The sequence below is a fragment of the Nansenia antarctica genome, assembly GCF_963989245.1.
Source record: "Nansenia antarctica genome assembly, chromosome: 11".
NCBI classification, from domain to species: Eukaryota; Metazoa; Chordata; class Actinopteri; order Argentiniformes; family Microstomatidae; genus Nansenia; species Nansenia antarctica.
Window position 1 is genome coordinate 11,846,167 of NC_137681.1, and position 20,000 is coordinate 11,866,166.

The 20,000-nt window shown below is 47.7% G+C and overlaps 1 protein-coding gene across 1 annotated transcript in view; it reads right to left on the reverse strand.

The window, feature by feature from the left end:
• Positions 1 to 20,000, reverse strand: part of LOC308167797 (CASK interacting protein 2) — a gene marked incomplete at both ends in the record, with an annotated part of 42,888 nt that overhangs the window by 19,170 nt on the left and 3,718 nt on the right. The window contains 2 exons of the mRNA XM_080542275.1: positions 143 to 240; positions 10,732 to 10,783. Coding sequence (XP_080398401.1) covers positions 143 to 240; positions 10,732 to 10,783 — 150 coding nt within the window. The remainder of the gene's footprint in view (positions 1 to 142; positions 241 to 10,731; positions 10,784 to 20,000) is intronic.

Below are 20,000 nucleotides of genomic sequence, written 5' to 3' on the forward strand. Positions count from 1 at the left end.
GAGAGGGGGGGTGATTTCGAAAGAGGGGGGTGGTTGAGAGTGAAAGAGACACAAAGTGTAGGGTCAAAGAGTACAGAGGAATTGATTGACGGGTTCTCTAACCGATGTTTAAGGCTGTTTATGACAGTTGATAGGCTCTCACCGTTGGTGTCCTTGATGTCCACTGTGGCCTGGGACTCCAGCAGGAGAGACAGCAGCTCATTGGTGCCCGTGAGGGCGGCGTGGTGGAGCGCTGAAAACCTGGGGGAGGGAGGGAGAGAGAGAGATGAGAGAGAGAGGGTGGGACGGAGGGAGGGAGGGAGGGAGAGGGAGGGAGGGAGGGAGAGAGACAGAGAGAGATGAGAGAGAGGGAGGTAGAGAGAGAGAGAGAGAGATGAGAGAGATGAGAGAGAGTGGGAGACAGGGAGAGAGAGATGCGAGAGACAGAGGGAGAGCGAGACAAAGATGAGAGGCAGTGTAAATCTCACTGATGACTTCAAAGAGATGAGCCTTCTTAGCACCTCAGACGGGATTCTGTGTGTGTGTGTGTGTGTGTGTGTGTGTGTGTGTGTGTGAAGGGTCTTAGGATGGGGTGGCGGGGCCTGTCGTACATTCCGCCGAGGGACAAATTAAAAACATAAATCTGGAGAGGTGTGAGTTTTGTCCCGTCAGTCCAGAGGAGCTGGGTGTTCCGGAGGGAGACGGAGGCGGCGGAGGACCACAGCGCAGCAGGTGAGTTACTGCCACTGCGGCCCAGACATCTCTCATATACCTCACCCTTGGCCTGGTCTCATCTACCACCAGCCTCGCCGGCCCAGGACCCCGGAAGGTCTCCCCCCGGGGTCCGAGCCCTGAGTGAGGCTGTAAGTCTTCCTTACCGTAGGTGGCCCTGGCCACCTTAGTGCTGCTGTCTGACTTTGAGTTACACTTACAATAACAGCAATAACACTAAGTTTGGGCCTAGAGAAATATAGAAATGTCTATGTGTGTGTGTGTGTGTGTGTGTGTGTGTGTGTGTGTGTGCGTGTGTGTCAGGGGACTGGGTTCAGAACTAGTTTTCTTTGTGCCTGAAGTCTCCACGAGCCCTCACTACAGGGGTCCCCCAGCTCTGTCCTAGGGCCCTTACTGTCCCCCCTCTATACCAAATCTCTTGGCTCTGTAATTTCCTCACATGGTTTGTCCTACCACCGCTACGCAGATGACACTACACTCCTCTCTCCCCCCCCCCCCCTCTGACTCACAGTTGGCAACACGTGTCACTGCGTGTCTTGCAGACATTTCTGCTTGGATGTCAGCTCACCACCTCAAGCTTAACCTTAACAAGACTGAGCTATTTAGCTACTCTTCCTCCCTGGGAAAGCCTGCCATCTCCAACTCTTCTCCATCACAGTAGAGAACTGTACGGTGACCTCCTCCCAGACAGCCAAGAACCTTGGGGTGATCCTTGACAAACACTTATCCTGTGCAATGAACATCACAGCGACAGCACACTCCTGCAGATTATTCCTCTACAACATCAGAACGATACATCCATTCCTCACCAGAGAAGCAGCACAACTCATGGTCCAGACACTTATGACCACTGCAACACACTCCCAGCCGGGCTACCCGCCTCCGCCATCAGACCTCTGTAGCTTATCCAGAATGCTGCCACCCATCTTCTGGTGTTCAATCCCCCCAAATTCTCCCACGTCACCCCTCTCCTTCACACCCTTCACTGGCTCCCGGTAGCAGCTTGCATCAGTTTCAACACCCGGGTGCTCTCCTATCAGTCAGCAAAGGGAACAGCCCCTCTCTACTTGCAAGCAATGGTCAGCCCCCAAACACCTGCCCGATCACTCCGCTCTTCCTCCTCTGCTTGGTGACTGGCCTCTACATGGATGCAACAGTGTCTACATGGATGCAGCAGTCTCTACATGGATGCAGCAGTGTCTACATGGATGCAGCAGTGTCTACATGGATGCAGCAGTCTCTACATGGATGCAGCAGTGTCTACATGGATGCAGCAGTGTCTACATGGATGCAGCAGTGTCTACATGGATGCAGCAGTCTCTACATGGATGCAGCAGTGTCTACATGGATGCAGCAGTCTCTACATGGATGCAGCAGTGTCTACATGGATGCAGCAGTGTCTATATGGATGCAGCAGTCTCTACATGGATGCAGCAGTCTCTACATGGATGCAGCAGTGTCTACATGGATGCAGCAGTGTCTACATGGATGCAGCAGTGTCTACATGGATGCAGCAGTCTCTACATGGATGCAGCAGTCTCTACATGGATGCAGCAGTGTCTACATGGATGCAGCAGTCTCTACATGGATGCAGCAGTGTCTACATGGATGCAGCAGTGTCTATATGGATGCAGCAGTCTCTACATGGATGCAGCAGTGTCTACATGGATGCAGCAGTGTCTACATGGATGCAGCAGTGTCTACATGGATGCAGCAGTCTCTACATGGATGCAGCAGTCTCTACATGGATGCAGCAGTGTCTACATGGATGCAGCAGTCTCTACATGGATGCAGCAGTCTCTACATGGATGCAGCAGTGTCTACATGGATGCAGCAGTGTCTACATGGATGCAGCAGTGTCTACATGGATGCAGCAGTGTCTACATGGATGCAGCAGTCTCTACATGGATGCAGCAGTCTCTACATGGATGCAGCAGTGTCTACATGGATGCAGCAGTCTCTACATGGATGCAGCAGTGTCTACATGGATGCAGCAGTCTCTACATGGATGCAGCAGTGTCTACATGGATGCAGCAGTCTCTATATGGATGCAGCAGTGTCTACATGGATGCAGCAGTCTCTACATGGATGCAGCAGTCTCTACATGGATGCAGCAGTGTCTACATGGATGCAGCAGTCTCTACATGGATGCAGCAGTGTCTACATGGATGCAGCAGTGTCTACATGGATGCAGCAGTGTCTACATGGATGCAGCAGTGTCTACATGGATGCAGCAGTCTCTACATGGATGCAGCAGTGTCTACATGGATGCAGCAGTGTCTACATGGATGCAGCAGTGTCTACATGGATGCAGCAGTGTCTATATGGATGCAGCAGTCTCTACATGGATGCAGCAGTGTCTACATGGATGCAGCAGTGTCTACATGGATGCAGCAGTCTCTACATGGATGCAGCAGTGTCTACAGGGATGCAGCAGTGTCTACATGGATGCAGCAGTGTCTACATGGATGCAGCAGTGTCTACATGGATGCAACAGTCTCTACATGGATGCAGCAGTGTCTACATGGATGCAACAGTCTCTACATGGATGCAGCAGTGTCTACATGGATGCAACAGTGTCTACATGGATGCAGCAGTGTCTACATGGATGCAGCAGTGTCTACATGGATGCAGCAGTGTCTACATGGATGCAGCAGTCTCTACATGGATGCAGCAGTGTCTACAGGGATGCAGCAGTGTCTACATGGATGCAGCAGTGTCTACATGGATGCAGCAGTGTCTACATGGATGCAGCAGTGTCTACATGGATGCAACAGTCTCTACATGGATGCAGCAGTGTCTACATGGATGCAGCAGTGTCTACATGGATGCAGCAGTGTCTACATGGATGCAGCAGTGTCTACATGGATGCAACAGTCTCTACATGGATGCAGCAGTGTCTACATGGATGCAGCAGTGTCTACATGGATGCAGCAGTGTCTACATGGATGCAACAGTGTCTACATGGATGCAGCAGTGTCTACATGGATGCAGCAGTGTCTACATGGATGCAGCAGTGTCTACATGGATGCAGCAGTCTCTACATGGATGCAGCAGTGTCTACAGGGATGCAGCAGTGTCTACATGGATGCAGCAGTGTCTACATGGATGCAGCAGTGTCTACATGGATGCAACAGTCTCTACATGGATGCAGCAGTGTCTACATGGATGCAGCAGTGTCTACATGGATGCAGCAGTGTCTACATGGATGCAACAGTGTCTACATGGATGCAGCAGTCTCTACATGGATGCAGCAGTGTCTACATGGATGCAGCAGTGTCTATATGGATGCAGCAGTCTCTACATGGATGCAGCAGTGTCTACATGGATGCAGCAGTCTCTATATGGATGCAGCAGTGTCTACATGGATGCAGCAGTGTCTACATGGATGCAGCAGTGTCTACATGGATGCAGCAGTGTCTACATGGATGCAGCAGTGTCTACATGGATGCAACAGTCTCTACATGGATGCAGCAGTCTCTACATGGATGCAGCAGTGTCTACATGGATGCAGCAGTGTCTACATGGATGCAACAGTCTCTACATGGATGCAGCAGTGTCTATATGGATGCAGCAGTGTCTACATGGATGCAGCAGTCTCTACATGGATGCAACAGTCTCTACATGGATGCAGCAGTGTCTACATGGATGCAACAGTGTCTACATGGATGCAGCAGTGTCTACATGGATGCAGCAGTCTCTACATGGATGCAGCAGTCTCTACATGGATGCAGCAGTGTCTACATGGATGCAGCAGTGTCTACATGGATGCAGCAGTGTCTACATGGATGCAGCAGTGTCTACATGGATGCAGCAGTCTCTACATGGATGCAGCAGTGTCTACATGGATGCAGCAGTGTCTACATGGATGCAGCAGTGTCTACATGGATGCAGCAGTCTCTACATGGATGCAGCAGTGTCTACATGGATGCAGCAGTGTCTACATGGATGCAGCAGTGTCTACATGGATGCAGCAGTGTCTACATGGATGCAGCAGTCTCTACATGGATGCAGCAGTGTCTACATGGATGCAGCAGTGTCTACATGGATGCAGCAGTGTCTACATGGATGCAACAGTCTCTACATGGATGCAGCAGTGTCTACATGGATGCAACAGTCTCTACATGGATGCAGCAGTGTCTACATGGATGCAACAGTGTCTACATGGATGCAGCAGTGTCTACATGGATGCAGCAGTGTCTACATGGATGCAGCAGTGTCTACATGGATGCAGCAGTCTCTACATGGATGCAGCAGTGTCTACAGGGATGCAGCAGTGTCTACATGGATGCAGCAGTGTCTACATGGATGCAGCAGTGTCTACATGGATGCAGCAGTGTCTACATGGATGCAACAGTCTCTACATGGATGCAGCAGTGTCTACATGGATGCAGCAGTGTCTACATGGATGCAGCAGTGTCTACATGGATGCAGCAGTGTCTACATGGATGCAACAGTCTCTACATGGATGCAGCAGTGTCTACATGGATGCAGCAGTGTCTACATGGATGCAGCAGTGTCTACATGGATGCAACAGTGTCTACATGGATGCAGCAGTGTCTACATGGATGCAGCAGTGTCTACATGGATGCAGCAGTGTCTACATGGATGCAGCAGTCTCTACATGGATGCAGCAGTGTCTACAGGGATGCAGCAGTGTCTACATGGATGCAGCAGTGTCTACATGGATGCAGCAGTGTCTACATGGATGCAACAGTCTCTACATGGATGCAGCAGTGTCTACATGGATGCAGCAGTGTCTACATGGATGCAGCAGTGTCTACATGGATGCAACAGTGTCTACATGGATGCAGCAGTCTCTACATGGATGCAGCAGTGTCTACATGGATGCAGCAGTGTCTATATGGATGCAGCAGTCTCTACATGGATGCAGCAGTGTCTACATGGATGCAGCAGTCTCTATATGGATGCAGCAGTGTCTACATGGATGCAGCAGTGTCTACATGGATGCAGCAGTGTCTACATGGATGCAGCAGTGTCTACATGGATGCAGCAGTGTCTACATGGATGCAACAGTCTCTACATGGATGCAGCAGTGTCTACATGGATGCAGCAGTGTCTACATGGATGCAGCAGTGTCTACATGGATGCAACAGTCTCTACATGGATGCAGCAGTGTCTACATGGATGCAGCAGTGTCTACATGGATGCAGAAGTCTCTACATGGATGCAGCAGTCTCTACATGGATGCAGCAGTCTCTACATGGATGCAACAGTCTCTACATGGATGCAGAAGTCTCTACATGGATGCAGCAGTCTCTACATGGATGCAACAGTCTCTACATGGATGCAGAAGTCTCTACATGGATGCAGCAGTGTCTACATGGATGCAGCAGTCTCTACATGGATGCAACAGTCTCTACATGGATGCAACAGTCTCTACATGGATGCAGAAGTCTCTACATGGATGCAGAAGTCTCTACATGGATGCAACAGTCTCTACATGGATGCAGCAGTGTCTACATGGATGCAGCAGTGTCTACATGGATGCAGCAGTGTCTACATGGATGCAGCAGTCTCTACATGGATGCAACAGTCTCTACATGGATGCAGCAGTGTCTACATGGATGCAACAGTGTCTACATGGATGCAGCAGTGTCTACATGGATGCAACAGTGTCTACATGGATGCAGCAGTGTCTACATGGATGCAGCAGTGTCTACATGGAGGCAGCAGTGTCTACATGGAGGCAGCAGTGTCTACATGGATGCAACAGTGTCTACATGGATGCAGCAGTGTCTACATGGAGGCAGCAGTGTCTACATGGATGCAGCAGTGTCTACATGGATGCAGCAGTGTCTACATGGATGCAACAGTGTCTACATGGATGCAGCAGTGTCTACATGGATGCAGCAGTGTCTACATGGATGCAGCAGTGTCTACATGGATGCAACAGTGTCTACATGGATGCAGCAGTCTCTACATGGAGGCAGCAGTGTCTACATGGATGCAGCAGTCTCTACATGGATGCAGCAGTCTCTACATGGATGCAGCAGTGTCTACATGGATGCAACAGTGTCTACATGGATGCAGCAGTGTCTACATGGATGCAGCAGTGTCTACATGGATGCAGCAGTGTCTACATGGATGCAGCAGTGTCTACATGGATGCAGCAGTCTCTACATGGATGCAGCAGTGTCTACATGGATGCAGCAGTCTCTACATGGATGCAGCAGTCTCTACATGGATGCAACAGTCTCTACATGGATGCAGCAGTCTCTACATGGATGCAGCAGTCTCTACATGGATGCAGCAGTGTCTACATGGATGCAGCAGTGTCTACATGGATGCAGCAGTGTCTATATGGATGCAGCAGTGTCTACATGGATGCAGCAGTCTCTACATGGATGCAGCAGTCTCTACATGGATGCAGCAGTGTCTACATGGATGCAGCAGTGTCTACATGGATGCAGCAGTCTCTACATGGATGCAGCAGTCTCTACATGGATGCAGCAGTCTCTACATGGATGCAGCAGTGTCTACATGGATGCAGCAGTGTCTACATGGATGCAGCAGTGTCTACATGGATGCAGCAGTGTCTATATGGATGCAGCAGTGTCTATATGGATGCAGCAGTCTCTACATGGATGCAGCAGTGTCTATATGGATGCAGCAGTCTCTACATGGATGCAGCAGTGTCTATATGGATGCAACAGTCTCTACATGGATGCAGCAGTGTCTACATGGATGCAACAGTGTCTACATGGATGCAGCAGTGTCTACATGGATGCAGCAGTCTCTACATGGATGCAACAGTGTCTACATGGATGCAACAGTGTCTACATGGATGCAACAGTGTCTACATGGATGCAGCAGTGTCTACATGGATGCAGCAGTCTCTACATGGATGCAGCAGTGTCTACATGGATGCAGCAGTGTCTACATGGATGCAGCAGTCTCTACATGGATGCAACAGTGTCTACATGGATGCAGCAGTCTCTATATGGATGCAGCAGTGTCTACATGGATGCAGCAGTGTCTACATGGATGCAGCAGTCTCTACATGGATGCAGCAGTCTCTACATGGATGCAGCAGTCTCTACATGGATGCAGCAGTGTCTACATGGATGCAGCAGTGTCTACATGGATGCAACAGTGTCTACATGGATGCAGCAGTCTCTACATGGATGCAGCAGTCTCTACATGGATGCAACAGTGTCTACATGGATGCAACAGTCTCTACATGGATGCAGCAGTCTCTACATGGATGCAGCAGTGTCTACATGGATGCAGCAGTCTCTACATGGATGCAGCAGTGTCTACATGGATGCAGCAGTCTCTACATGGATGCAGCAGTGTCTACATGGATGCAGCAGTTGCACTACCTGGTCACGGCTTTTCACTGTCCCAGCACCCCGCTGGTGGAACAAGCTTTCCACTGATGTCAGGACTGCAGAGTCACTACTTATCTTCGGCCGTAGACCCATCTCTTAACTGTCCCTCCTAAGACCTTTTCATCCCCTCTACCCCCCCCCCCCCCTCGTACAGTTTCTAAAAATAAAAATAAAATAAAAAGCATTATGACTGCCAATGGCCCCTGGCCCTAGCATAGATTATTTTTTCTTGCTATGACTGATGGATAGATGATTCACTTACTTATTTGCCGCTTTGGATAAAGAGTGTAAGGGACAACACACTTTCTCTGACACCCAGTTTTCCAAAACAGAAACGTGTGTGAGTGAGTGAGTGAGTGATGTGTACATCATAGATCCCTAGTCTATCCGTCACAAAGTAAAATAAGTAAATAAATAAAAGAATGTAATATCAAATGAAAGAAAACCTGTCTTTCTTTCTTTCTTTCTTTCTTTCCTTCCTTCCTTCCTTCCTTCCTTCCTTCCTTCCTTCCTTCCTTCCTTCCTTCCTTCCTTCCTTCCTTCCTTCCTTCCTTCCTTCCTTCCTTCCTTCCTTCCTTCCTTCCTTCCTTCCTTCCTTCCTTCCTTCCTTCCTTCCTTCCTTCCTTCCTTCCTTCCTTCCTATCCCTGTCGTGTGAGCGTGACTGAGGTGTGTTTATCCTCTGGGAGGATGAAAACAGACGTATTGTGTAACTCCATTATAGATCTGGATGCCGGATAATCTCTTTGCCTGGGTGGAAGCCCAGACGATGTTTTCTGTCGCTGCAGCACGTTGAGACTGAGCCATTAACACACACAGACGGCATGAGGACACTCTACTCATAGGAAACACAGACACATCAAGGAGATAATAGCAACAACAACAAAAAAAGAAAAAAAAGAAGATTTTCCGGGAAGATGACAGACGACAATAATGTGAGTGGATCGTGGCTGTGGCCCCGCGTCGGCTCGCCTGGTGATGGTGGAAGGGAACCAATCGTGTTAGCAGAATCTGCAGCTCCAGACCGTACTGGTACTTACTCAAGATATGTATGTTGTATACGCAACAGTCAAGTCACATGTCTCCAGGGTGATTATGCCAGATTGCCACAAAGAGAGCCGTTCCAAGGAAACCGAAATTGGAATCCTCCATCCTGTTACAGTCTGTTGACTCATACTGTCGTTTATGCCTCAGGACTCTTTGGAAGTTGTTGGGAATGCCAAATAATTACCTTCCTGGTGAATGATTAAACATGCCTATGTCTTTGTATTCCGTAGTTGTTTGGACTAGCCAGTGTAACACAAGACGAGCCGAACTAGGCTTAGGCCTGCGTGTTTTATCTTTGTCATTATATTCTGACCTGTCACGATAAACAAAGCTAAGAGACCGCTACCCTTGTATAGGTATTGTTTTAACAACAATGTCCTAGTTCAGGTGAGACTTGACAAGAACTTGTGTGGCCAAGGCCAATAAACCTTTGACTGATAGTGTTTTGCTTTCTCCTTGTCGACTGTTTACTGTCCTGGGCTGGCGCCTCGCTACTGGAAAGAGCTTCCCACTGCTGTCAGGAGTGCAGAGTCACTACCTATCTTCTGCTATCTTAATAATTAATAATTAATTAATAAAATCTTAACTGACCGTCCTAGGACCTCTTCATCCTCTCCCACCCCCCTGTACAGTTTCTCTAATGTAAAACATAATAATAATTTTAAAATAAAAAATAATCATAATAATAAAAGGCTAATAATAATAATAATAATAATAATAATAATAAAACAATGCTTCTTCTAGATAGCATAGATTACTTTTTCTTACAATAACTGATGGATAGATGATTCACTTCCTATGTATGACATATAAACATTCGGAAATGTGTTGTTTCGGAGAACAATCCCCCTCTTATTTTTTCATTCTCTCTCTTCTTTCTCCCTTGCTTTAACACAAACTTTCTCACACACACACACAGCCAGGCACTCAACTCAAACACACACACACACACACACACACACACACACCCCACTCTGAATGAGTGTTGACTGGTGGCTGTTTACTCCTCTCCCAATTCTTGTCTTCAGTCCCTCAGCACTCCTTCCTCCTCCCCCCCCCTCCCCCCTCTCCCCTCCCCCCTCCACCACCACAACAGATGAACTGACTGCTTTCAACACCCTATTGTATATCACCCTCCAAGCTGGATACATCCTGCATGTTGACACACGTAGCCAATGAATACACCGATACGGCAACGCAAACGCACACGCACACACACATGGCCCAGTTTGATAGGGGGACACTGACAATCAAACTAAAGAGCTACAAGAGGCAGCTAGCACAAGTGGGATTAAATACAAGTCTGTGGGATGTGTGTGTGTGTGTGGTAGAGGTTGTGAGTCAGCCTTCAATGAGACAAGACAAGTGATATAACCCTACAAGGTATGTCCTTTCCACACTCGCATCCAAATTAAATGTTGAAAAGCCTGCCAATCAAACAGAGTGTTATGAAGTGAATCATCCATCGCAAACATCGCATTCCTATGCTCAAACTAAGTGTAGAGGAAAAACCTCAGCTATGCAAACAAGAGCACACAAGTATATCCAACTGACACGCACGCAAGCACGCACGCACGCACGCACGCGCACAAACACACACACAGACACACACACACTTACCCATCGGAGTCCTGGTAGTTGACATTAAGTCTCTTGGTGGAGCCCAGCAACTCTGAAAACCAAGAGAGGAGGGAGTTAGGTAGGGGAAGGCAGAGAAAATGACACGCGGATTAGGTGACACATTGGTGTCTCCCTCACAACACTCCAGTGATTCTCCATCAGCAGGAACCTGACTGTTTTCACAGCAAGCACGCACGCACTTGTTCCTCTCCTTCTTCATGTGTCTCTCCGCTAATTAGCCGACATGTCAGAATGAAAGGATGTGCTTCCCTCGCTCCCTCTCTCTCCTCTAAACACACTCGTACAGCGACGTGAAGGATCAAACAAACTAAGTGACAGAGAAATCGCAGATATTCAAGTTCATATAATATATAGGCCTATATGCCATTTAGCCGACGCTTTTATCCAAAGCGACTTACATTGTAGTGAGTGCACACATTTTTCAGTATACATGGTCCCAGCAGGGACCATATAACTTACACACAAGTTGTGTGGAAAAAAAAGAAAAAGAAAAAGAGAACCCTGGACTGAAAGCCACTCTTACCCCACAGGAGACACACAGCGACCTGTCCCATGTCTTCACTGTCTCTGCCCTAGTCAGACTTCCTCCACTATCCATCCATCCGTGGGTCCATCCAGGGTACTTCCCAGGTGTGCACACCCAGCCTCAGGCTCCTCTCCCTGGGCATCACCCTGATCCAAACCTCGCTTTATGGACATGCATTGCCACTGTTCTGCAAGTCCTATCCTCTCCCAACCAAAAGGCCCAGACCTCAGCTGTCCACCTTGGCTCAAACACCAAAGCTCCGGGCTCTTTCTCTGGTGTTCACACCCCAGCTCCCGACTCTGTTCCCTGGACCTTTATTGCCGCTGCTCACCATCCCTAGCTCCAGCCACTCACTCTCACAGCCCCACCCAGCTCCAGTGTCTTTTGTTGGGCATGGATGGACCGTGAAGCCAGGCCTTGCCCACTGGTAGTCCAGTTGGGTGTGGGCCTAAAATACTGGGCCCATGCTGAAGAATGTGCACACAGTATCAGGCGGTGTGTGTGTGCGTGTGTGTGTGTGTGTGTGTGTGTGTGTGTGTGTGTGTGTGTGTGTGTGTGCAATCTGTGCATGTGCGTGTTCGTGTGTGTGTGCGTGAAGCAGAGTGGGTGAAACAGTGGAAGAGATTGATTCCTCAGATACAGCCACTTGGCAACAGCTTCCATCAGTGAAACAGAGAACTTCTATTCCTACTCAGTCTGAATGTCACTACTGTTGGACCAGCAATCATTCAATCCCTTTAAGTGAAACTCGACCAAACTATTACTCTGTGTTTCTTCAGGACAAATGACATTAGTCTTTATAGGGTATAATTAAGAATAATCTTATTTGAAGTGTTTTTTTGTTTTTTTTAAATCAGCTGATTTACTGGTTGTAGGGTGGGTGGCATGGATATACAGACAGTTCAAATGTAGGGTGGTGTCTCAACAAAATCAAGAGACTGATTGTGGTGGTCGCACGCACGCACGCACGCACACACTGGGCAGCATGCCAACTGGGGCCTAAACTGGCCAAATGACAGAGAGGAGAAAACAGAGCCTTTCAGGAGTTCTAGTTACAACATGAGCCTAAATTCCTGACATAGCAAACACCCACCAGACTATCCTTCTCTCTCTCACTCACTCACACCCACCACCATTTTCTATTCTCTCTCTCTCTCTCTCTCTTTACCTCCCCCTCCTTCTCCCTCTTTCTCAATGACCGTCTATCTTCGGTTCTGACATCCGTCTTTTCTCTCACTGCTCTCCATCCCCTCTCATCCCCTCTCATCCCCTCTCATCCCCTCTCTTCCCCTCTCTTCTCCTCTCTTCCCCTCCGTGTGAAAACAGCAGTTTCCTTTTGGATAAGGTGGTGGGCCCTCTCTGGCATCACTGCCCATTAAATTACAATCATGTCGACTGTGTGTGTGAGTGTGTGTGAGTGTGTGAGTGTGTGAGTGTGTGTGTGTGTGTGTGTGTGTGTTCTCTCCTCTACAGTGCCCCATACACCAACCTGATGCAAAACGCTGAACCCTTCTAAAAACACATAACCTTGAATTCTCCATTGCCTGGGGCTGTGTTTTCCTCTACATACACACACACACACACACACACACACACACACACACAACGTGCACAAATCCAACTTCAAAGGGTCTTTCAGGTACACTGGCTACAACAGGGCAATTGACAGTTGGCACCAAACTGAGGAGCAGAACGAGACAGTGAAATCCAAACCGGTCAGGCCTCATTGGGCTTCAAAAGACTGTGTGTGTGTGTGTGTGTGTGTGTGTGTGTGTGTGTGTGTGTGTGTGTGTGTGTGTGTGTGGCCACGTTCCTACCAGTGCTATGCCAACAGACACATGGAACATTAGAATGAACACTCCATGTTGGTCAATGGTCAATGTTGGAGCAACAGGAAAGAGACTGCTATCCAGTTGCTCTCTGCAAATGTCATGTGGTTAACAAGGGAATATCACATAGCCTGCTGTATAGCTAACACCCACAGAAACAAACGCAACGGGCAAATTATATTCCATAGGGATCCTACACAGTATGAATTTTTAATGCACTGATGGAAAAACCTTTCTCCCAAACTTTATAAGTAGTGCATTTCACACAGCCTAAATGTCACAACAACAGATTTCACAGAGGATCAAAAGGGTTAGTCAGTATACCCTGTCTGATCCTCCACACTCACGCTGGACGCTGGTCACCGATGTGCTCTACACACACACAAAGACAGGTATTCCACAATTGTCTACGTTCTGGGCAGGACAAAAGAGCTGTTCAGCCCTTTGATCTACCAAGATACTCCATTGAAAAGGCAAGGCACAGTGACAAAGAGGTGGAAACCAAACAGAGTAGAGAAGAGGGAAAAACTCCTCATTCAATGCTTTACTCCAGACCAGGAGTATTTTACTTGTCAGGTCAGGTAGGTAAAACAAGACCACAGGGTTTGACAGCGAAATGCACTGCAACTGCACAATAAACAGATCTGTATACACAATTACATTTTACCGGATTGTATTGTATTGTATTGAATAGCTCTCAGTCGTACCACGTTGTGTGAATTAAAGACAGTAACTCAGTGTAACTGACAGCAGCTGCCACTTTTGGGGGCGGAAAGGTTTTCAGAATCGTTGACCTCCGCTAGATTGACCTACGCGAGCCTCTCTCTCTCATCTAAAAAAGCGCCGTGTTTTGTCAGAGCGCTTGAAATGCCAAACACACACACGACTGAGTTTCTTTTCATAACAGGCCAGACGTCGCATTGTTTGGCCTTTTCTTCGCCGTAGGAGCGCGGCCTGGGCTGCCTTGTCAAGGTCGCTCACGCAACACCAGTGCAGGCCTGGCCAGCTGTGTCGTCTAGTGTTCTTCTGCCCTGTTTTGACGTGTCGCGTCTCCTCCATCCCAAGGGAGCCTCTCGAGCCGCGGCAGTCATGTCCAGTCCTGTCCCCCTCTCAAAGGTTAAGAAAAACACGCTGGATGGGTTTCCTTTTGGCCACAGCAGCCTTTCCAGACTACAGTCATACTGTCTCTGCTGTTTTAACCGCAGAGGCAGAAGTTACACAGGCCCGTATGTGATATGCTATCGCAGGCAGCGGAGGACCGTGATTGGAGAGGACGGGCTCTGGGGAACCACAGAAGAACAGAAGTGGTTCGCTGCAAACCTTCAGGAATTCTGCTGGAGGTTTCTGTCTATTCCCAAACACACACACACACACACACACACACACACACACACACACACACACACACACACACACACACACACACACACTAATGTCTGGTTTCATTGGAATCTTGCATGCAATTCCCATCCATCTCAAAACAAAGTGATGATTGAGAAGATACTTCTCAAGAGAAACTTGATTCTTGAAAAATGGCTTGAGAACTCCCCCATAAAACATCACGAACTGGAAGGATCCAAGTTACAGTACACACAAATAAACCCGCAGCAACCTGAGGCAAAACTAAACTAACAAAAAAAGGGGGTAATTTAGCTTTCTCTTCAGATAAATGACTTGTGGCCTGGCAAAGACCTCATCAAGGGAAACACATCTATCGAAAGAATAGATCCATCTTACTCCACTGATTAGGAAAAAGTAAACATAGTCCAACTGAACCCCAAAAATGTGGCCTGTGTTATTGGTTGGGTAAGGTTTGTAAATTAGGTTACATTTCTTTTTATGTAGGCCTACTTAGGCCTGTGTGTTCTTATTATTGTGCAAAAAGCCACCCATTATGGCCTAGGCCTACCTTTCACAACCAAATCACCTCTGGTCTCAACCATGCCCTTCCTTCTGACCGGTGAGAACCAGCTGAGCCCTTGAAAACAGCCAAGGTTACAGTCGGACCAGTGCCAGGGCCAAGTGTTGGGCCTAAGTGGCGCTGGCATCCTTGTGAAGTGGCCAAATCTCTGTGGAGATCCGACGGGGTGATTAAACTGGAGCTTAAGCCTTCAGTGGAGGTACAGTGCCAGCTATCAGCCTGCTGAGGAAGGGAGAGCTCCCTGTTAAAGCTCCTGGAGCGATAACCATTTGCCTCTCACCAGGGGAGAGGAGAGCCTCACGCTGCCTGACACACCATAGTGCTTTGATATCTGAGGAAGGGTGACAGAGAGAGATTTTAGCTGACACACACATACACACACACACACACACACACACACACACACACACACACACACACACAGACAGACAGACGGACACACGCACACAGACACACACAGACACCTCAGACAGTCTAATTGCTGTATTTGCCTTATTCGTCTTAATTGATTGGTCAAAGCAATTAGCCTAGCCTACATCTCTTGTGGTGTTCCGACATCGATCGACATCTAAATGACTGGCAGGCTGAGCGATGTCATCTGAATGAATTGAATGGAACCATTGGAAAGGTTGTCTGCACGGGCTTCCTGATCCGTTCTTCGGCAGCACCTCAGTCAACTCCTCTTAAACACTTCAAAGAAACTACAGGGGTAAAATGACTGCCCGAGTCTGACTGAGAGGAGAGAAGAGAGAGGAGAGAAGAGAGAGAAGAGACAGAGAGAAAAGAGAGGAGAGAAGAGAGAGGAAAGAGAGGAGAGAGAAAAGAGAGAACAGAGAGGAGACAAGAGAGACAAGAGAGGAGATGAGAGAGAAGAGAGGAGACAAGAGAGAGAAGAGAGGAGAGGAGATGAGAGAGAGGAGATGAGAGAGAAGAGAGGAGAGAGAGAAGAGGAGAGAAGAGAGAGGAGATAAGAGAGAGGAGAGGAGAGGAGAGGAGAGGAGGAGATGAGAAAGGAGAGAGAAGAGACCTTTCACAGCTCCTGCTCTAGAATCTTGTCAACCATTCTCCAGAGACATTTCTCCTAAAACAACAACAACTGTTTACTTCTTCTGGCACTCGCTTTTAAGCAAGCAAAGCGCTTGAGGTGCGCCCTGGGGAGGAGGAGATATTTGTACTCAAGCACACATTCAAAAAAAAAAAACATGCTCTAAAATCAGCCAGCTTATGCAGGGAGGAGCAGGTCCTCCTACTGTAACTTGAGACCGGCAAGAAAAACTCAAATTTTAATGCAAATCTCCCGCTGACATAGAAGTCAGCGAGAGTCTAAAATTAGCCGAAGCAGCGTACAGACGCCTGGTACTCCATCTTGATTCATCAGCATCTCTCTATAGGCCATACAGACGAAGACGAAGGGGTCTGGCCCAGCCAGTGTGTGTGTGTGTGTGTGTGTGTGTGTGTGTGTGTGTGTGTGTGTGTGTGTGTGTGTGTGTGTTTTATTGTGTCGGTGTAAACAGAAACTGATATGAAAGGAGTGGGTGTATGGATGGGATCTGTTGATGCAGCTGGGGCTTACTGACAGAGCCCTATCAAAATTGTAGATTCTAAAGAACCGCGCGTGTGTATACACACACACACACACACACACAGACACACACACACACACACACACACAGACACACAGACACACAGACACACAGACACACACACACACACACACACACACACAGACACACACACACACACACACACACACACACAGACACACAGACACACAGACACACAGACACACACAGACACACACACACACACATACACACAGACACACAGACACAGACACACACACACACACACACACGTATAACGCACACACGGACACACACAGACAGAGCAGGGAAAGAGAGGCAAAGCGCAAACGGAACAAAAACAATACGTATATGACAGCCTATTCATCACACCCAGAGACAGTGAATTGCCTTAGAGAGTCTCTTCTTTTCAAATGTGGTATCAGTAGTCTACCGAGCTGGGAAGACACCAAAGAAGGCGCTGCTGTCGCCTCAAGACATTAACTCAGTCGACAGCTAAGCACAGCATACATTATCAATCATATCAAATACATTATCCATCAGCTCATTTCCTCCACTATTAAATATTCACAGTGTATTTCTCCCATGGTGTTTCTGATAATTAGGTCACAGTCACACAGTCCCAGTGTTCAGACACTCTGTGACGGAGCCAAGCAGGCAGAAACTGAAGCTCATCTGTTTAGGTTTCCTACAAAACACATTAGGCCTGTTATTGAGTTGGGTAAACAAACACGTCGGAGAGGTTTGACATTACATAACGCTTCTCAGTTACAGACCTCGAGAACAAATACTTGACATATCATTTTACTACCTGATGTTTGTCTACCAAATGTAGGACACCAATGTCGTAGTTAGTAGTTAGTTTCTTTTTCATTTCCATAAACCTTGTCACACAACTGTCACACAACTGAGACAAATGAACTCTCGTGTTTGGATGCCCAAACGTCAGTTGTGTTCCCTGTCAGTTCAGGATGACAAAGAGTAGGCTAATATAAGAGGGAAACTGTTGAACACTCCGTCTTATTTAATTACACAGACAAAAAAAAGATGTGGCCTGCAGTGGACGTATACCCATGTCAGCATGGGTTGGAGTCCGGCCCACGCACTTCTGACATACCCTCTCCTCCTTACTTTCCTGTCTATCTTCACTATCTCTATCCAATAAAAAACATTTAAAAATATATATATATATAACCGCAAGCGGCAATGGGGCGTGTTCTTACAGATATGCCCTCATAACCATAAATGGGGTGAGATTGACAGACACTGGGTAAACCTACAGACAGGTTGTAGATTGACAGATAGGGGGTAGACCTACAGACAGGTTGTAGATTGACAGATAGGGGGTAGACCTACAGACAGGTTGTAGATTGACAGATAGGGGGTAGACCTACAGACAGGTTGTAGATTGACAGATAGGGGGTAGACCTACAGACAGGTTGTAGATTGACAGATAGGGGGTAGTCCACTCACCTAATATGGGCCAAGTTGAACTCATGATAGGCTGGACAGAAAACACACAGCTATATACTTGAACATATACTTGAACACCCTATAGAGAGACGTGCACCATGCATGTTCATATGCAATTTTGGACCAATCAGACTGCTCTCTAGTTGTGGCATGCACATTCATAGCTACGTAGTAGTAGGAACACTAATAAAACAAAAAAAACATCGCCAGACCCTCAGGGCTAGTAGTTTTCTTTGTGGTTCAATGTGTGTTTAAGCAAGAGCACAAGAGCCAACACAGAATGAATCACTCACCAACGCCACTGAACGCCACACAGGCCTCCTCCTGACATTCCTGAATGTTGCACAAGGATAATTTGACCTTGACAACAAAAATCACATCTCTTAACACTGCGAGCAGAACGCTTGGAGATACATGATTGGGCTTCAAAACGGATCATGTTAGAACATGCTTAGACAAACACACACACACTGCAGGCCCACTAGGACAGGAAAGCCTACATGGTGATTCTAAACCACACAGAGGGAACTAATAATGCTCTTGTCTACTGTAGCCCTCATCCTATAATGACAGTTTTATTACCCCTCTTTCCAGTCTGTGTGTGTGCGTGTGTGTGTGTGTGTGTGAGTGTGTGTGTGTGTGTGTGTGTGTGTGTGTGTGTGTGTGTGTGTGTGAGTGTGTGTGTGTGTGTGTGTGTGTGTGTGTGTGTGTGTGTGTGAGTGTGTGTGTGTTTGTGTGTGAGAGGGGGGGGGGGGGGGGGGGGGGGGGTGACAGGCTCTATATTGCTGTCAGTCTATCATTACTGGGAAAGATTTTTATCATCAGAAAAATAAGTACAGCACAGGGAGTTTTAGTTCAGGTAGAGTTTGCCTGTCTCCCAAATGTTTGATAGTCCTTCCAGGTTAATGTTATCTGCTGTACTGGGTTTGTTTTGCTGTCTGTCTGTGTGGGTGTGTGTATGTGTGTGTCTGTGTGTGTGTGTTTGTCTGCGTGTGCCTGCGTGTGCCTGCGTGTCTATGTGTGGGTGCGTGTGCCTGCGTTGTGTTGTCTGGCAGATACTGTCTGTATGTCTGGATTTTACCTCATAACTGGGTCAGAACAAAGTTTTGCTTATGTAAAACCATATGTATGTGGTTTAGGCCAAAGCAATAGTGTTACTGTTTACACAAACCCAGAACCATCATGAAATACGGATTAATAGGAAAAGTAAACACCTCTGAACTGTGTTTAGGCTGCTCCAAAGTAAACAACGCCAGACCTCATTACCGTTACACGGCGGTCAATTAGAGCATGACCTGAAATGAGCTCACCGCAGCGGCTCGACCCCTCCGACACCCGATTAGCGGAAGTGAGACGAAACACCAAGTCACAGCATGAGGTCACATGAGGTGGAAAAGTCGTTACGTTCCTCATTTAGGCTAAAAGGCTAGGATCAATACCGTCGTCTGCCCGCACTTTAAATGTGGAAACGTACTCTCTTTCCTCTGGTTAAAGAGAGGCCCAAATTTACCTTCGCTGGCATAGGGAAGGGAACTAGCTCTACGTAGGCCTATAGGCTACTTCAACGAACAGTAGTAAAGTCAACAAAATAAAGTGACAATTGAATAATAGGTTCAAATAAAATGGATAAAAATACTAAATAAAGAAAGCCTAGACAGGCTAAGTATAAGAATAGTAAGTAAGCTGTACGTAGTATACAGTTTGGAGATGGAGAGCCCATGGGTTAGGGTTAGGTGGGTTCAAATGATGTAGTGATAAGGACAGAGGTCAGGGGTTAATCCCCCCCCCCCCCCCCCACCACTGCTGTTCTGCCCCAGCCTCCTTAACCCTAACCTGGGATTATACTGACTGTCTAGTCAGACAAGAGACGGGAGGAAGAAAGAAACAAGTCTTCCTTCCTTCTTCTAGCACGATGA